General features: G+C 49.7%; 1 protein-coding gene across 2 annotated transcripts in view; it reads left to right on the top strand.

The window, feature by feature from the left end:
• The window catches only part of CUL4A (cullin 4A), a 55,042-nt gene that overhangs the window by 14,891 nt on the left and 22,041 nt on the right, over positions 1-18,110 (top strand). The window contains exons 4-10 of one of the 2 annotated variants that reach the window (XM_053564000.1): positions 3,363-3,431; positions 6,351-6,424; positions 8,638-8,800; positions 9,159-9,248; positions 10,407-10,489; positions 12,023-12,090; positions 15,615-15,733. In XM_053564000.1, the coding sequence (XP_053419975.1) occupies positions 3,363-3,431; positions 6,351-6,424; positions 8,638-8,800; positions 9,159-9,248; positions 10,407-10,489; positions 12,023-12,090; positions 15,615-15,733 (666 nt within the window). The remainder of the gene's footprint in view (positions 1-3,362; positions 3,432-6,350; positions 6,425-8,637; positions 8,801-9,158; positions 9,249-10,406; positions 10,490-12,022; positions 12,091-15,614; positions 15,734-18,110) is intronic. The other variant, XM_053564001.1, reaches the window with a different exon arrangement.

Raw genomic sequence — 18,110 nt, 5'->3', positions numbered from 1 at the left:
CTAAAGGAGAAACTAGAGAAAGGTGGGTGCTGAATCGTGGTGGGGCCTCTGCTAGACTAAAAAGTCAGTTCTGTCTGAAGATGGAGATTCAGCCAAGGTGTTCAGGTACAAGGAAGATGGTGGGCCTGAGTGTTTGTAGGGGCAGTGAGACCATGAGCTGGAGGGGCAGTATCCTTGACACAGTGGGCTCCAAGGAAAGGACCTGCCCGTGGCATGGAAAGGACCTCAGCCAGGACTGGGGTAGGGGATCTGGTCCTGGTAGTTGAGCCAAAGCAGGTGAGGACACATTTGGGTGGCCATGCTGGTGTGCAGTGGAGCTGGGGACAGATCCCAGGGTCCGAGACATGGAGGACACTGCCCAGAAGAAGAGGAGGAAGGAAGACCTACAAGGTCCTGTGTGGGAACTGGGGAAGGGCATTCAGATGGGCCACTGGGTTAGCACCTGGTGAGTGAAGTCGGCCGGGGTGGCAAGACCAGGGATGTGGCAGGGGCCCCGTGCCCCGGACTTCTGGACCATAGGTAAATGTTCACCGAGTGAACACCAAGGGAGTGTTTGTAGCAGACTCCGCAGTGCATTAAGGACAGGGGATGGGTAAATGGCAGAGTCCTGCCCTTAAAGAAGCATTTTTCTGAAAGAAAGTTACGATCCAGCATTGGGGAGGCTTCGGAAGCCCTCTGCAGATGAAGTGGATCGGGCGTCCAGGCCGAAAAAGGCTTTGTTGGGTTGAGTCGTCTACTGTCGTCTGGGTTTGTCACACGTGTCCCTGTGGCATGTGTTGGGTGCACCCTGCACTTGCCTGTCCCTTCCACAGTAGGGCCCCTGTTCCTGGAGACACTCTCGCCTGACAGAAACTCCTATGGGTGTGCCCGCAGGCTCATACGACCCCTGCACACCCAGAGGAGTCTTGGAAGTAGAGACTCAGGCTTTCTTCTCCGGACTCAGCCTTGTGGCTTTTTTGGTCAGTTGCAAGATGCCTGGGCAGAGGAAGGATGCAGGGTGAGCGAGCAGGAAGGCCCGGAGCCCCTGGTCACTCTGTATCGAGTCCTTGAGCTCCCCATGGATGGCAGCAGCGTCAGAGAGCAGGTGGCCTCTCAGAGCACTGCATCGTGAGCCCCCATGCCCTGCACACTCCTGAGGTGTGATCAATTCAGCTATGGTTGAATAGTATTCCATGGTGTACACTACTACAGTTTGTTCATCCACCCAAGGTTGATGGCACTTGGGCTGTTTCACATCTTTGTGATTGTGAATTGAGCTGCTGTAGGTATTCAAGTGCAGATATAGTAAAATGATTTTCCTTTTTTTAAAATTACATAGGATATGTAGGTGCTTTTCCATGGTGTATTGCTAGCATTTTGCTCTTGGACTTTTCTGCTCTTTGCCAAGTAGGTCCTTTGTTGGGATGGCTCTTTCCATGGTGGGAGGAAAGGGTGGTGGCTGGAACCTACTTCAAGCACAGACTGCTGATGGCAGCACTGTGTCTGCAGGCCTCCCTCGGACTGCCACTCTGTGGTATTAGCTAATCATTCCATACTTTTTTCTGTGAGAAATAGCAAAAAAGAAGTTCGTGGAGCAGCTGTGTTGCCCTTACAGAGCCATAAGAGTGTGTTTGTTGGCCCTTTCCATCTAACAAGACACTGTGCTGGGCAGAACTCTGCCTTAGTTGTGGGCACCGTCTTCAAACACCCCATGGCCTCAGATTAAACCTGTTATTTTTCAGGGCCTATGAACCCTCACCTTTGGGCCCTCTGCTGCCAGCGGAAACCTGCCAGGGTACAGCTGGCGGCTCTGGCCCAGCACCTGTGGTCAGTGCTCTGGGCTGCTGCGGTGGTGCTTCCTGGGAGGCTGAGCAAATGTTCGCATGACTGATACTTTCGTTTTTTTCCGGACTGTTTATATAGGTTCCTGACACAACAAAGCATTATAATTTTGAAGACTTAACGGAGTTTTTCTGGACTAGCTTATTAACCAATGAACTGTTAGGGCTTTGCTGCAATGCTATAGTTTTCTCTTACTGGTTGTGCTTCCTGAGGGGTCGACAGGGCATGAAGCAGGCTGTTTGGACCTACCCTTGATGGCCACCACATGTCCAGTGTTCCCAGGGTGCCGGCACCCTTGGTCCCCGTTCTCCTCCTCACCCTTCCCTCTTGGCCTGCACTCTGCTGACACCGAACACACGGGCCCCTGCTGGGTGTGTTAACGCCCACCTGACTGGGTTTCTCCTTGTCCCAGGGCTTTGTCTGGCCCCTCACCTGAGTGCTGAGGCGCGTGGTGTTGCTGCCTTGGCCGGTGTCTTGTGGCTGACAAGTGGGAGGCCAGGACATAGAGCTGGGACATCCATGTTCTGTCCACTGCAGCCCACCATGTTGTCCATCATTGCAAAGGGATGTTGCAATGTTGACTGTGTGACGAGGTTGGAAAGATCAAATGAGAATGATGTAAAAGGATAATATTTTGTGAACCAAGAGCTTGGAGTTTGTGACTTTGGACATGGTGGAGACTTGTCGGGCAGCACAAGGTCCTGGGAGCCACGTCCTGACTCAGTCTGTGTAAACTCAAAGACTACACTTTGAGCCTGTATTACAGATCATATTCTCAGAGTCAAACTCTGAGCATTTGAGGCTAAAAGTTAGGGCCCAGCCTCAGCCCCTGTCCTGTCCCTCATGTTATGGTCACCTTCCTGCCTCCTGAGCACTCCAGAGCTGTGCTGTGGGACCCTCTGTGAGGTGACCAGGGGGTGCTCGTGACCTGGGTGTGCGTCTCAGTAGGCAGGAACCCAAATGTGTCTGGCAGGGAAGTGCTGAGCGAAGGAAGGGGCTGGATGGGGCAGTGAGTGGTGAGAGACCCTTATAGCCATGGGGAGGGTGGACACACATGGGGCTGAAGGCGCTGGAGGTTTATGACAACCAGGAACACTGTTGCAGCTTTTGTCTGCCGTAGTCCGTTCTGGGGTGCTATGACAGAATGCCGGGTGTTTAGAGACCGCAGATGGTTTCCACAGTTCTGAGTCTGGAAGGCTAAGATCCTGGCACCACAGACTCAGTGTCTGGTGAGGCCTTTCCAGGCACATGGCAGCATTTTGGTGTGTCCTGCATGGTAGGAGGTGTGGCAGCGCTCTGGCCCCTTGGTGCAAGGTCACTGACCTATCCTGAGGCTCCACCTTCCAGACTTGATCATTCCCCAAGGCCCCGCCTCCTAATGCCATGCTGGAATGAGGGTTTTGGACACACACAATCGAAGCACAGTTTTTTCCATGTCCTGATCGCTGTTAATAAATGATGTGTTGTCCTCAGTGGAGAAAGGAGTTAAAATTAGGGGCTAAATCTGCAGTCATCATAGATTTCCTTAGCAGACCTGCACAGACTCGCTAGACAGTGTCTTATTCCTGAAGAAGATGAACGCATGCTGGCAAGACCACTGCAGACAGATGGTGAGCCTGCCGCTCCAGCAAGCTTGGGCAGTGTACACGGAGTGTGCTCCCGTCCCATGCCACAGTTCCAGCCAGTGCCACCTCTGGGCCTGCCCTCGTCTGCGCATCCTCCTGGGTCTCACTAAACCTCTAGTTTAGCTGGACATGAAATACCTATGAGGGCTGGGCGCAGTGGCTCATACCTGTAATCCCAGCACTGTGGGAGGCCAAGGCGGGTGGAATGTTTGAGCTCACAGGTTCAAGACCAGCCTGAGCCAGAGCGAGACCCCATCTCTAAAAATAGCCAGGTGTTGTGGCAGGTGCCTGTAGTCCCAACTACTTGGAAGGCTGAGGCAAGAGAATCGCTTAAGCCCAAGAGTTTGAGGTTGCTGTGAGCTGTGATGCCACGGCATTGTACCCAGGGCAACAAAGTGAGACTCTGTCTCAAAAGAAAAAAAAAAAAAAACAGACCTGTAAGGAGCTGGGGGTACCTACCCTCTTTCCAACCTTCTGTCTTATGAATGAAAACATGGCCTCTGTGTCCTCCCTCACCCCTGTGAGGTCACTGTGGGCCAGGTGGTGAGCAGGGACACAGACGAGTGCAGCTTCTATTCACGTCAGGTGCTGTCACCACCCACGAGAGGCTGGACAGCAGGATGGACGGGGACAGGTGAGCTGCACCTCCCCAGGGCATAGTTCCCACTGGAATGCTTTCTCAGATTCCCAGTGGGCTCTGCTGCCTCCTCAGTCTCCTGATAATCAAGCCTGGATTTCACCAGGGTCTCAGCTGCTGGGTTTTTTTTGGTTTTTGGTTTTTTTTAGACACAGTCTCACTATGTTGCCCTCAACAGAGTGCTATGGCGTCACAGCTCACAGCAACCTCAAACTCTTGGGCTTAAGCAATTCTCTTGCCTCAGCCTCCTGAGTAGCTGGGACTACAGGCACCCGCCACAACGTCTGGCTATTTTTGATCGCAGTTGTCATTGTTTAGCTTGCCCAGCCCAGGCTCTAACACGCCAACTTCAGTGTATGTGGCCCATATCCTATTCACTGAGTTCTGGGCACCAATCCTCAGCTGCTGTTTTATGTTTATAAGTTTTTAGCATGACCTGGTTACTACTAAAGTGAGAAAAAAAGGTAGTCTTAGCAGGTTGCCTAAGCAGGTTGACAACTACATTTACCTTTCTAAATGAGGTAAGGAGGAGATAGTGAATGTGTGAGCTCTGGGCCAGGCACGGGGCAGGTGCTGGAGACAGATATATATCTGCTGGAAACAGATTTTTGTGGGGGTCAGTGGACCTCCATAGCCAGACGTGGTGGGCTCGATGATGGGGACAGGAAAGGCTTGTGATGCTGTGTCCAAAAGGATGTAACCAGAACTATTCTTTTTTTTTTTTTTTTTTGCAGTTTTTGGCCAGGGCTGGGTTTGAACCCGCCACCTCTGACATATGGGGCTGGCACCCTACTCCTTTGAGCCACAGGCGCCACCCGTTTTTTTATTTTATTTTATTTTTTTTGAGACAGAGTCTCAAGCAGTTGCCCTGGGTAGAGTGCCATGGCATCACAGCTCACAGCAACCTCCAACTCATGGGCTTAAAAGATTCTCTTGCCTCAGCCTCCCAAGTAGCTGGGACTACAGGCACCTGCCACAACACTGGCTTTTTTTTTTTTTTTTTTCTGTAGTTTTCATTGTTTGGCGGGTCAGGGCTGAGTTTGAACCTGCCAGCCCTGATGTATGTGGCCGGCAACATACAGCTGGCCGCTAAGCTACAGGTGCCAAGCCAAGAACTAATCTTTTAAAAGTTTCTTGCAGGCTCGGTGCCTATGGTTACAGTGCCGACCATGTGCACCAGGGGTGGCAGGTTCAAACCCAGCTGCAGCCAGTTGAACAACAGTGGTAACTGCAACAAAAAATGGCCAGGCATTGTGGTGAGCACCTGTAGTCCCAGCTACCTGGGAAGCTGTGGCAAGAGAATCACTTAAGCCCAAGAGTTGGATGTTGCTGTGAGCTGTGAGATCCCCGCACTCTACCAAGGGTGACATAGTGAGACTGTCTCAAAATAAATAAATAAAACAATGAAACTTTCATGCATCTCACTAACCTAGTAGGGTGGACCCCATCAGTTAGGAAATAATCAGATTTTTTTTTTTTTTTTGAGACGGTCTCCCTTTGTTGCTCTCAGTAGAGAGCTGTGGCATCACAGCTCACAGCAACCTCAAATTCTTCGGCTTAAGAGATTCTCTTCTCGGGCGGCGCCTGTGGCTCAGTGAGCAGGGCGCCGGCCCCATATGCCGAGGGTGGCGGATTCAAACCCAGCCCTGGCCAAACTGCAACAAAAAAATAGCCGGGCGTTGTGGCGGGCGCCTGTAGTCCCAGCTGCTGGGGAGGCTGAGGCAAGAGAATCGGGTAAGCCCAAGAGTTAGAGGTTACTGTGAGCCGTGTGATGCCATGGCACTCTACCCCAGGGCGGTACAGTCAGACTCTGTCTCTACAAACAAACAAAAAAAAAAGAGATTCTCTTCTCTCAGCCTCCCAGTAACTGGTACTACAGGCGCCCACCACAATGCCTGCTATTTTTGTTGTTATTGTTTAGCTGGCCCAGGCCAGGTTCGAACCTGCCAGCCCCCATGTATGTGGCCAGCACCCTAACCACTGAACTATAGGCACCGAGCCAAATAATCAAATTTAAAAGATTCCCCCTTAGACTAAATGCCTTGAAATGCCCACAGCCACATTCACTGTAATAAAGATATGAAAGTCAAATTACAAGGGGAGCCATTAGATTTAGGAAAAGACCCCAGACACAAGGGCCTGGGCGGCAGCACCAGCCCACTAAGAAGGGTGTGGCCAGGTGTGAAGCCTGGCAGTGCTATGTTCAGGCTTTGTTGTGGGTATTTTATTGATAGAAGGTGTAAGTTGTTTTTCCTTCTGACCATCAGATCATGATCAGGAGCATCTTCCTGTTCTTGGACCGCACCTACGTGCTGCAGAACTCCATGCTTCCTTCTGTCTGGTGAGTCCGTCTGCAGCAAGCCTGTCCTGCAGCTGACCCTTGACCTCTCCCTCAAGCTGTGTCCTCCCTCTTCTCTGTGCTATGTCAGCCAAGGTCACAGGTGCCAGTAGAGGAGGCCAGGGTCTGTGTTAGCTGGGCAGGGAGCAGCCCTGGCAGGCAAAGTACCCAGCAGTAAATCCAGCACCTTCTTCAGTTCACACTGAGTCTCACCACTGGGCCCCCAGGGTCCCCACCCTGGAGCTGGTCAGTACCCTATGGGGACTTTTGTCTGACTGGTGTGGGTTTTGGGGCTGCCTGCAGTGGCTCTTCCCAGCAATGCAGCTGACCTACGTAGAGACTAGAGCTGTTCTTAAGGTCACCACCCAGGCCTAGAGTGGCTTGGCCTCCTAGCCCCTGTCCCAGGCACAAAAATGATTCTCCAGATTCACTGGGGTTTCCATCTTACTTTTCGTCCCTTGTTGTTTGTAGGGACTGGGTCAGTTGGGAGCCTCTCCCTGGCAACTCTGGGTCTCTTGGGCATCCTGCAAGCCCCCTGCCCCACACTGCCACAGCCTGTGCTGGCCCCATTCCTGGGCAGTGAGCCCTGGGGCCCTCCTGCCTCCTGAAAACGAACTTGAGGCAAAAGCTTGTGTCCATCTCGTCTTGGCTCATCCTTTCTCTGATGTTCCAAATCTTCATTTCTGTCCCACTAGGAAGAACCAGTGGTGCTGCCCCTTTCACTCCCCAACCCCAAGTTCTTATCACCGGGAGTCCTGCTCCTGCCCATGCCCTCCTCTGTGCTCTCTGCCCCAACATAGCATGTTGTCTGTTCTCACCAAAGGGGTCGGTAACTTCTGAGTTAACACAGCCAGTAGCACATTTTTATCCTTATTTTATGTAACCTGACATCTGTGCGGTTTTGGACACCATCCCTTCCTTGAGACCATTTCCCCTTTTCGTTCCTTTTGCCCCTCTGACACCTGCAGATGTCCACGTGGTGTCCCCAGAGGCAGACCCTGCATGTTCAGCTCTGTGTTGAGACATGCCAGGGTGGTCAGATGACAGCAGCAGGTGGTTCTGTGTTTGCTCTGCTCTGTGAGGGGCCATGATTGTGCCATTTCCCAAAAGCAGGCACAGGGAATCAGCAGGTCCTACTCTGCCTAGGCTGTTTGACACCGTATTCTAAACTCTTAATAGCACAACTATAACCATTGTAGCACGAAATAAGCTATGCCGCCTCCAGTCTCCCACAGAAGGCTGAGAATCTGAATATGGGAGTCAGTGAAATGAAAACCCCGTGGTGCCTGTGTGAGACACATGGCTTGGGAGCCAAGCTAGGTAGTGGGGAGAGAAAGGGATAGTGGAAGGAGGGAAGCAGCGGGTTCCAGGCAGACAAGCTCCTGCTGGGGACAACTGGGGGGCAGCAATGTGACCAGCAGGGGCCCATGAGGCTGAGGTTGGTATTAGGGGAAGAGGATCCTAGCAGCAGGATAGCGGGTGCGTTGGAGGAAAGAGCCAGTGTTCCTGTGCTGGGCCGCCTACCTGGCCGTGCTTCAGGGAGAAAAGGCACAGAGGGACCAGTCCTGCTATGTCCCTCTCAGCCACCACGGCCGCCCCAAAGGTGCCAGTGCAGGGTATGTGGCTGGGGTTCAGGGTCTGTACTTTCATCCCTCCTTAATCGAGGATTTGGTGATTATGGGGCCAGCAGAGGTGTTAAGGTGGGGCATATGCAGTGCAAGCTGGGCTTTGCAGACAGTCATGCTGGTGGCCGTGGGCTGAGTGCTCAGGACCACGTGTGGGGGTTCCAAGTGCTCAGAGCAGGGATGGTGCCAGCAGCAGCTTTGAAGAACAGCAGGGTTATAGAGGACACCCAGAGGTGGTCAAGGGGTGGTAGGTGGGTGGGGCCTCTCCAGTCACCCACCAGGGAGGATAGTGTGACCCAGGGCCTGGCCGTCAGTAGATCCGGGCGTGTTGATTTCACTGTCAGTGGCATTGGTGACTGAAATGTCCCAGTACCTGACCACATCCTGGAAAATGCAACAGTCCTGTTAAGGGAGAAATACAAGGCACACTAGACTGACAAACACAAAGTTTTGAAAAAGGAATTCTCAACACACTGGTGTGGAGAGCGAGCAGGTCAGCACTTTGCAGGGCACTCACAGCGTAGCTACAGCTTCTCCAGAAACTTTAGCACTTAAGACTAAAATGAAGTCTGTTTCTTTCTCTCTGTACAGGGACATGGGATTAGAACTCTTTAGAAACCACATTATTAGTGACAAGATGGTTCAAAGCAAGACGATCGATGGAATTCTGCTGCTAATTGAGCAGGAGAGGAGTGGGGAGGCGGTGGACAGGAGCCTGCTGCGGAGCCTGCTGGGCATGCTGTCCGACCTGCAGGTTAGGCCACTGGGTCACAGCAGGAAGCGTGAGACACCAACAGGGCTTGGGGGAGCGGGGTGCCGAGGCCAGCACAGGGCAGGGGCCACAGAGGACCGGCACAGTCAACGACATAAAATGCACATTTCTCATGGAAAATGCACCATCACAAAGATGAAGAGTGGTATTTTTTAGTGTGTATGGAGCTGTCCCTGTGAAGAACGTTGTGGATGGACCAGTTTGGCGGTGGGGGGGGGGCTTTGGTCACATAGCAGGGGATACAGCGTGCTTGTTGGTGCTGCTCACTGCATCCTGCCCCTCAGAAATTGGGGTATGTTAGCACTTGTAAAGAGAGGTCAACAATTCTGCTCCTTCTTAGGTATATAAAGATTCCTTTGAAGTGAAATTTTTGGAAGAGACTAATTGTTTGTATGCTGCAGAAGGCCAAAGATTAATGCAAGAGAGAGAGGTAAGAGGATGAAATGGTTCTGATGGCTTGATTTCACTTCTTTTTTTTTTTTTTATTTTATTTTATTTTTTATTGTTGGGGATTCATTGAGGGTACAATAAGCCAGTTACACTGATTGCAATTGTTAGGTAAAGTCCCTCTTGCAATCATGTCTTGCCCCCATAAAGTGTGACACACACTAAGCCCCCACCCCTTGATTTCACTTCTTTAGCTGTGCATCTAGGTGAACTCTTTTAATGCTTGTCTTTTCACATGCAAATGTTTTATGGACAACCTTCTGAAAGCTATAGTCTAGGGAAGATCCCCAGCTCTCATTATAGGAAGATTACATTTCCTTCCATTAAGTTAGGCACTGTTGCTCTCCCCCAACAAACCAAAAGTTAGTAAGATAGTTTTTAAAATACATGAAAGAACTCAAGTTTAAGCAAGAGGATAAAAAGTAAATTCTAAAAAAGAAAGATAAATATAAATGAAAAACATTTTTACTTGTGTGAAGCATTGAAGAAAATTTCCCCACAAAGTCATTTGAAAAAAATGTGAATAGTAATAGGAACCCAAAAAACTTAACCCATTTCCCAGATACTGGAGCATTGGCCCAAGGGAATCCTGGCCCACTTGCCCCAGGGGCACTCATGGTAGGGGGACCAACCTGCTTCCTCAGTCCTGACTTTAGAGACAATTCTCCAGGCCTCACCACAGCTACCCAGGGCAGGTCATCAAAGAGCCGTGTCCTGGGGCCTTCCTGTGCTAGAGGGGGGACAGCAGACCAGAGTGTACCCTGGAAACCAGTGCACTTGAGGTCCCTGCAGCCGTGTGGCTGTGCCCCAAACAGCCAGTCTGGTGATGAGCTTTGACTGCCCAGCTGTGTGTGGGCAGGGGCTGCTGGCAGGGCTGCCAGCAGGCCCTACACCCTACCACCCGGGCGGCTCCCACTTGGCCGTGGCCTTAGGTGTGGACTCTATGGGGAACAGGACGGTGAGGTGTGGAATAGTGGTACTTCCTGCCACAGCCCACACAGCTCCCTTTGTCCCCCTGCCCATCAGTCTGTGTTAATATTTGGCTTGAATATAATTTTATAAGAAAAACAAAATTTCAGTTTCTTGGATTAATATTGAGGATCTTTCTGTTTCTGATGTATTTAAATGTTTTGTTTGGAAGGTTCCAGAATATCTTAACCATGTAAGTAAACGTTTAGAAGAAGAAGGAGACCGAGTGATCACATACCTAGACCACAGCACACAGTAAGTCCTGCATGGCCTCCAGGTCCACCTCACTGCAGGGAGCATGTCTTCTTGCTGGTTAGTAAAACGAACGGTGCCTTCATAAGTTCACTCCAACCAGCCAGGAGGGTCTTTGCTGCCAGCTTATTTCCTCATACCACGAGTGGCACTTCAGCACTTACAAACCACCCGTCACTGAGGGCCCTATCGTGAGTTAGGAGACACGTGGCATCTTTGGGCTCTGAGACGAGGGATTCTGTTTATGTTGATGGAGTGTCACTGAATATTTCGCAGTTGTATTAGGCATCTTATAACCTCTAATCTTTATTTACAGTACCATCACAATTGCTTCTCTCGTCATCTAATGTTTTTCTCTAAGCCAGGGGTTAATGAGTAGCTGGAGATAGAGCAAGGGAGAGGTCATGCCAGCATGCACACCAGGGTGGAGGAAGGCACCAGGTCCACACAGAATGACACAGGAAGGACAGCAGGATTTGAGGGGCATGTGGGAAATCCACGACCCCAGGCCAGAGTGAGGACCAGCAGGATGTGGGGGGAGTAGTGGAGAGCATGGAATCAGCAAAGCCAAGGTGCAGACCCATAGCCCCAGTTCTGTCCTCTGTGGGGGGATGCCCACCCTCCTCCTCCTCCACGGGGTTGCTGTGAGATGCAAATAGGATGGGTTGTACTTTGCCGAGTTCTTTATAACCATAGAATGCAGGCTTGGGAGGACAGCTAAAAGTAAAGTCTTTGGAGTAAAGCAGATGCTCTGATCTTCTGTAAAGAACAAAACAATAGTTGATTGTGGACAGTAAAAGAAAGTGGGAAGAAGTGGGGTGACACACCACAGGCCTCAGAGGATGCTTCCTCCACACGGTGGACAGAGAGGAAGTCGGGTCAGAGCTGGAGACACACATGGGGCTTGGGGACCTGGCACAGGAGGGTTTGGGAGGACGTGTGTATTGGACTCTGTCTCTAGGGCCCAAAGGTGCCCTTTAAATTGCTGAAGGGGCATGGCACAGTTCACCTGTGTCTTAGCTGAAAAAACTTGGAAAACCACGTTAGGGTAGAAGATGGGAGGCGAGGGTGGTGAGGGCCAGCACTGAACTCTGAGAGAGCAGGTCAATGCACATGGCTTTTCCACAGTGATTGTGGCGCGTGACCCTCTATGCTGAGACTGTGTTGAACTGCTCAGGAATCTTGGGGTTAGGGGGTGTGTCTGCAATGCAGATGCCCCAACCAGTGATGTGCCACGTGCTAAAAGCAAAACAGAAACGTGTAGCCTGACACGGTGCCCGGCTGGGGGTTGGGGCTGCCTCCCCCCAAGGTGTGCTACCTGTTTGGGCTATTCAGAGGGTTATTTTTAGAGAGGGCTCCAGGCCGTCTTTGGTACTCACCATGCCGGTGTGAGCGGGAAACACCTGCCCCTTCCTTGTGGTTTCTGACTGGCTGGGAACTGTTTCAGGCCAGGTCTCCTACCATTCACAGACGCAGCTGACCAAAGTTTCCTCTTTGACCTTCATTTCTAATGCTACTTCTTTTTGGCTCGTCCAGGAAACCGCTGATTGCTTGTGTGGAGAAACAGCTATTAGGGGAGCATTTGACAGCGATTCTGCAGAAAGGTAGATGCTGCTCACTCTGTGTGAATGGGGCTAAGCCCAACCCTTAGCTGTCTGGGAAGGAGGAGAGACTGGCAATCGGCAACATAAGAAATCTCTGGTGAACATGGTGGCCACTGAGGGGAAAGATAAAAAGATGAGAGAATGGTGCCTGGTAGACCTGCGTTTGTTCCTACAACCCCCTTTACTTCTCTCTGGCTGGAAGGCCGAGGAGACCCTGCAGTGACTAGGACACAGACGGGACACCCAGGCACAGGCAGAAGGCCTGAGACACAGGCAGATGGGGGGCCTCAGACATGGGGTGGAGGGGCCTCGGACATGGAGGTGGGGCCTCGGATACAGGCAGGTAGGGGGCCTTGGACACAGGCAGGTGCGGGCCCTTAGACATGGGGTCGGGGCACCTCGAACACAGGTGGGGGGCCTAGAGCTTTAGCAGGGCCTTCCAGCTATTAGGTTTCCCCAGGGCCCTCTGTGATCTTGGTATCAGGCAGACTGCCAGTTGGAGCGCACGTTTCTCTCCTGACCTCTCTGGGAGAAGAGAGCACACTCCAGTTGCAGCGACTACTGTGTCTCCTAGAGGCAGCAGGAGCTGCTTCTGCAGCCGGCCCTTGAGGTCATTGCGGAGGAGCCGACTCCAGCTTCGTCAAGGCTAGAGTCTTGGTTGCTTTTGTGTCCAGCCTTCAGAGTGTGTTTAATTCTCTGGAAATTACAGTACCACAGTTCAGCCTTTGTAACACTTGAGTATTTGTTGTTTTTTAATAAGTGGTTAATGTCACCATTTGAATCACTTTAAAACGTACTTGGAAGCCACAGGGTTTCCTTCAAGCCATTGGATACCTTAAAGTTTAATTTGGGGAAGGCCCTAAATAGTGTCCACATGTGTTCTGTTTTGGGTTGTGCTTTGCCAGATAACACCTTGTTGCCCATGGGATAATGAAGTGGTGCTTGAGGTGAAGGCAGAGGAGCGGCCCATCCTGCTCACTCCTGGCAGGCAGACGCTGCTTCCCGGTATCAGCAGTAGAACAGTCCAGTAGAGGCATAGCCCCATTCCACATATGAGAAGACTGAGGCTCACTTAACTCATGAGATGAGAACAGAGTCCGGTCTGGGTGTCTCCTGCTGACACGTGCAGTGTTCAGACACCTATGCTGCTGTTGTGTTTCCAGATGAAGTAAGAATTAATTGCTGTCCACCTAAAAACAGGTGTATTCAGGATATGTATCAGGCATTTTCAAAAAAGAAGTCACTTTATGAGGGAAAAAAACTTAGGCTTGGTGCCCAAAGCACAGTGGTTACAGCACCAGCCGCATACACTGAGGCTGGCAGGTTCAAACCCAGCCTGGGCCTGCTAAACAACCGTGACAACTGCAACAAAAAAATAGCCAGGCGTTGTGGCAGGCACCTGTAGTCCCAGCTACCTCGGAGGCTGAGGCAAAAGAATTACTTAAGCCATGGGCGGCGCCTGTGGCTCAAGGAGTAGGGCATCGGTCCCATATGCCGGAGGTGGAGGGTTCAAACCTGGCCCCGGCCAAAAACCACAAAAAAAAAAAAAAAAAAGAATTACTTAAGCCCAAGAGCTTGAGGTTGCTGTGAGCTGTGACACCATTGCACTCTGAGGGAGACAAAATGAGACTCTGTCTCAAAAAAAAGGAAAAAAAGCTTTGTAAATTTTCATAAATTATTTCAGTGCAAATTTTGAGCAAAATTGTTTCAAGCAAATGATACATTATATGTTACTCTAAATTTGCCACAGCAATTGAAAATAGTGTAAATACTATTTTATAAGTAATATATACAAACTTTAAAAATAGTTATGTAAAATATGTAAAAACTATTTTAAAAACTAAAAAGCTATATTTTGAATTCTTAAGATATTTAGGGTGTAGGTAAAATATAAAAAGTTTATTTGCATCAGTAGATCAAAATTGAATTTAAGGGAATAATAAAGGGTGGGTGGAGTGGCTCATGCCTGTAATCCTAGCACTCTGGGAAGCTGAGGCAGGTGAATTGCTTGAGCTCACAAGTTTGAGATCAGCCTGAACAAGAGCTATTTCAAACAGCTGTCTCTACTAAAAATGGAAAAACTGAGGCAAGAGGATTGCTTGAGCCCGTGTTTGAGGTTGCTGTGAGCTATGACACCATAGCACTCTACTCAGGGTGACCGCTTGAGACTCTGTCTCAAAAATAATAATAATAATAAGCATTTGGAGCCCTAGGTGAGGATTCTAAGTTTTATAAGTATAACTTTAGCACGTTGGTGCGTGGGCGTTGCATCCACCCAAAGCAGAATCTGCTCACAGCTGTCTGCTCTGCCTCAGCTGCCTATCTGTGGTGATCATAAAAAGTGTCCAGAAAATACTCTGTGAGAGCTTTTTTTTCTTTCCTTCCTTTTTTTTTTGTTGTTTTATTATTAGTAGTAAATCATAGCTGTGTACATTAATGCAATCATGGGGCACCATACACTGGTTTTATATACCATTTGACATATTTTCATCACACTGGTTAACATAGCCTTCCTGGCATTTTCTTTGTTATTGTGTTAAGACATTTATATTCTACATTTAGTAATTTTCACATGTACCCTTGTAAGATGCACCGTAGGTGGTTTGTTTTTTTTTTTTTTTTTTTGAGACAGAGTTTGACTATGTCTCCCTCAGTGAGTGCCATGAATTCACAGCTCACAGCAACCTCAATTGGGCTTCAGCAATTCTCTTGCCTCAGCCTCCCGAGTAGCTATAGGTGACAGGTGCCTGCCACAACACCCAGATAGTGAGAGCTTTTCTAATTGTGGTGTGACTTTAGAAAATCTGTGTAAAATTTAAATGTCTAAAACAAACATGTTTAAATGCTATGTTAAACATTTCAAAATATCTGACACTGTTCTCCCTCCCAGTTTACTTATATATATAAATAACATTAAAAAACTAATAATCAGATGTGATAATCCTTTAACAAATACATTTTCTCACTGACAGACTAAATCAGAAGTAAGCTGGAATCAGCCCATGTTTTTTTTTTTTTTTTGTAGAGACAGAGTCTCACTTTATGGCCCTCGGTAGAGTGCCGTGGCCTCACACACTCACAGCAACCTCCAATTCCTGGGCTTAAAGCGATTCTGTTGCCTCAGCCTCCCGAGTAGCTGGGACTACAGGCGCCCGCCACAGTGCCCGGCTATTTTTTGGTTGCAGTTTGGCCCGGGCCGGGTTTGAACCCGCCACCCTCGGTATATGGGGCCGGCGCCTTACCGACTGAGCCACAGGCGCCGCCCTCAGCCCATGTTAAATAGCTCATGTAAATGTTTCTCTGGCCGTTGTGCTTCAGGGACAGCAGAAATCAATAATACATCTGCCAGCACGCTCAGAAACACAACAACCTCTCCCAGACATTTAACTTGCCTCTGGGAAAGAAGCAGGATGGTACTTGTCAGCCTCGAAGTTACATGTCTGTGGCGCGTGCTGCACTCTGGCCTGGCTGTAGTGCCACAGAGCTGCCGCTGCGGTCTGCTAATGTTTGCTGCTTCATCTTAGGGCTCGACCACCTGCTGGACGAAAACAGGGTGCCGGATCTCACTCAGATGTACCAGCTGCTCAGCCGTGTCAAGGGCGGGCAGCAGGCGTTGCTGCGGCACTGGAGCGAGTACATCAAGGTACAGGTTGGGCAACCTCCTAGCACTCGCCCACAGCGCGGGCGGCCAGTGGGGACACCTGTGGTTTCTCCATTGCAAGTGGTGGGGCTAAATTTTTTTTAAGATAGTACCAACAGTGGGGGCGGCGCCTGTGGCTCAGTGAGTAGGGCGCCGGCCCCATATACCGAGGGTAGCGGGTTCAAACCCGGCCCCGGCTAAACTGCAATCAAAAAATAGCCGGGCGTTGTGGCGGGTGCCTGTAGTCCCAGCTACTCGGGAGGCTGAGGCAGGAGAATCGCTTAAGCCCAGGAGTTGGAGGTTGCTGTGAGCTGTGTGAGGCCACGGCACTCTACCGAGGGCAATAAAGTGAAACTCTGTCTCTACAAAAAAAAAGAAAAAAAAAAAAAAAAAGATAGTACCAACAGTGATAAATGCCATCAGGTGGACTTGTGTGACTTAGAGAACAACTATTTGACTATTTGTCATCAGCATAAATACTTCAAAAGCTTAATTCTTCAATCATGATTTCTCAAAAGTAACTGGCCAGGAGTGGTGGCTCACCCCTATAGTCTCAGCACTCCTAGAGGCTGATGCAGGAGGATCATTTGAGCTTAAGAGTTAAAGAAAAAGAATTGTTTCCATGAGCCTGCTCCCTCATCTCATGCCTTTGCTCAGCTTGGTGTATTGGGTTGCCCTGTGGACTGCTTTATTTCCTAGCAGTCCAAATTTAGGACTTACTGTCCACCTAAAAACAAATGTGCTTAGGATTCGTAGTGGGTTTTTGTTTTTGTTTTTGTTTTTTGAGACAGTCTCAGTATGTCGCCCTGGGGAGAGTTCTGTGGCATCACAGCTCACAGCAACCTCCAACTCTTGGGCTTAAGAGATTCTCTTGCCTCAGCCTCCCAAGTAGCTGGGACTACAGGCACCTGCCACAACGCCCGACTGGTTTTTGGTTGAAGTTGTCATTGTTGTTTGGCAGGCCTTGGCTGGATTCAAACCCGCCAGCTCAGGTGTATGTGGCTGGAGCCTTAGCCACTTGAGCCACAGGCGCCCAGCCTTGTTTTGTTTTTTAATAGAGACAGGGTCTCTCAGTGTTACTCAGGCTGGTCTCAAATTCCTGCCCTCAAAAGAGCTTCCTGCCTGGGCCTCCCAGTGTGCTGGGATTGTAGGTGTTAGCCACCATGCCTAGCCCACCTGTTCTAAAAAAGGAGTTACTTTAGAAGGAAAAAAACCTCAAATAAATAGAAATTTGCATAAATTCTTTTGGTGCATACTTTGATAAGCAAAATCATTTCAGGAAAATGGTAAATTTATCTCAGTGCCCGTAGCTCAGTGAGTAGGATGCCAGCCACATACACTAAGGCTGGCGGGTTTGAGCCCGGCCTGGGCCTGCTAAACAACAGTGACAACTGCAACCAAAACATAGCCGGGCATTGTGGCAGGCGCCTGTTATCCCAGCCACTCTGGAGGCTGAGTCAAGAGAACCACTTAAGCCCAAGAGTTTGAGGTTGCTGTGAGCTGTGATGCCACAGCACTGTATGGAGGGTGACAAAGTGAGACTCTGTCTCAAAAAGAAAAAAAAAGAGGTAAATTAGCACTTTCTAAAACTTGGTATTTATTTACTTTTTTATTTGTACAGACAGGTCTTAACTGTGTTGTTCAGGCTGGTTTTAGAAACCTGACCTCAAGTGATCCTCCTGTCTCGGCCTCCCCAGGTACTGGGCTGATGATCGTGAGTCAGCACACTCGGCCATAAATAGGGTTCCTTACTAAAGCTTATACCTTAATGTTGCTAAAGCATTTTTCTTTTATCCCTAATGTGCCCAGTTAAGCCCATTGTGTGGTGGCTTCTTGAGTGTCACCTTTAGTTCTACCGTGTCCCATCCCACAGGCTCCTTTGGGCACTGTCCACACAGGGCATGCAGCATGTCTGAGAGACATTTCAGGTTGTCACGTGGGTGTTGAGTGATGTTTAACATAACACTTCTGAATTAAAGATACACAGTAAAAATTGGGCCTAGTCATGGTTAGAGGTGGTGAAGAAAGAAAATCACAGTCAGGAAGCCAAGATCACTATATCAAGTTGACAGGAATTAACTTTTGTCTGAAGAACTTAGAAGTAAAAGTTATTTTAAAAGCACTGGTAAGCTGGGCATGGTGGCTCACACCTGTAATCCCAGCACTTAGGGAGGCCAAGATGGGAGAATTGCTGGAAGCCAGGAGTTTAAAACCAGTGGGGCAACACAGCAAGACCCATCTCTACAAAAACAGAAAAATTAGCCAGGTATGGTGGTGCCTGTGGTCCTGGCTACTTGGGAGGCAAAGGTAGGAGGATCTTTGAGCCCAGGAGTTGAAGGCTGCAGTGAGCTGTGATGGGACCACTGCACTCTAGCCTAAG

This window comes from Nycticebus coucang, chromosome 15 (genome assembly GCF_027406575.1).
Source record: "Nycticebus coucang isolate mNycCou1 chromosome 15, mNycCou1.pri, whole genome shotgun sequence".
Classification (NCBI taxonomy): Eukaryota; Metazoa; Chordata; class Mammalia; order Primates; family Lorisidae; genus Nycticebus; species Nycticebus coucang.
Note: the sequence above shows the minus strand (reverse complement) of the source record. Positions and strands in the feature narration are given on the sequence as shown.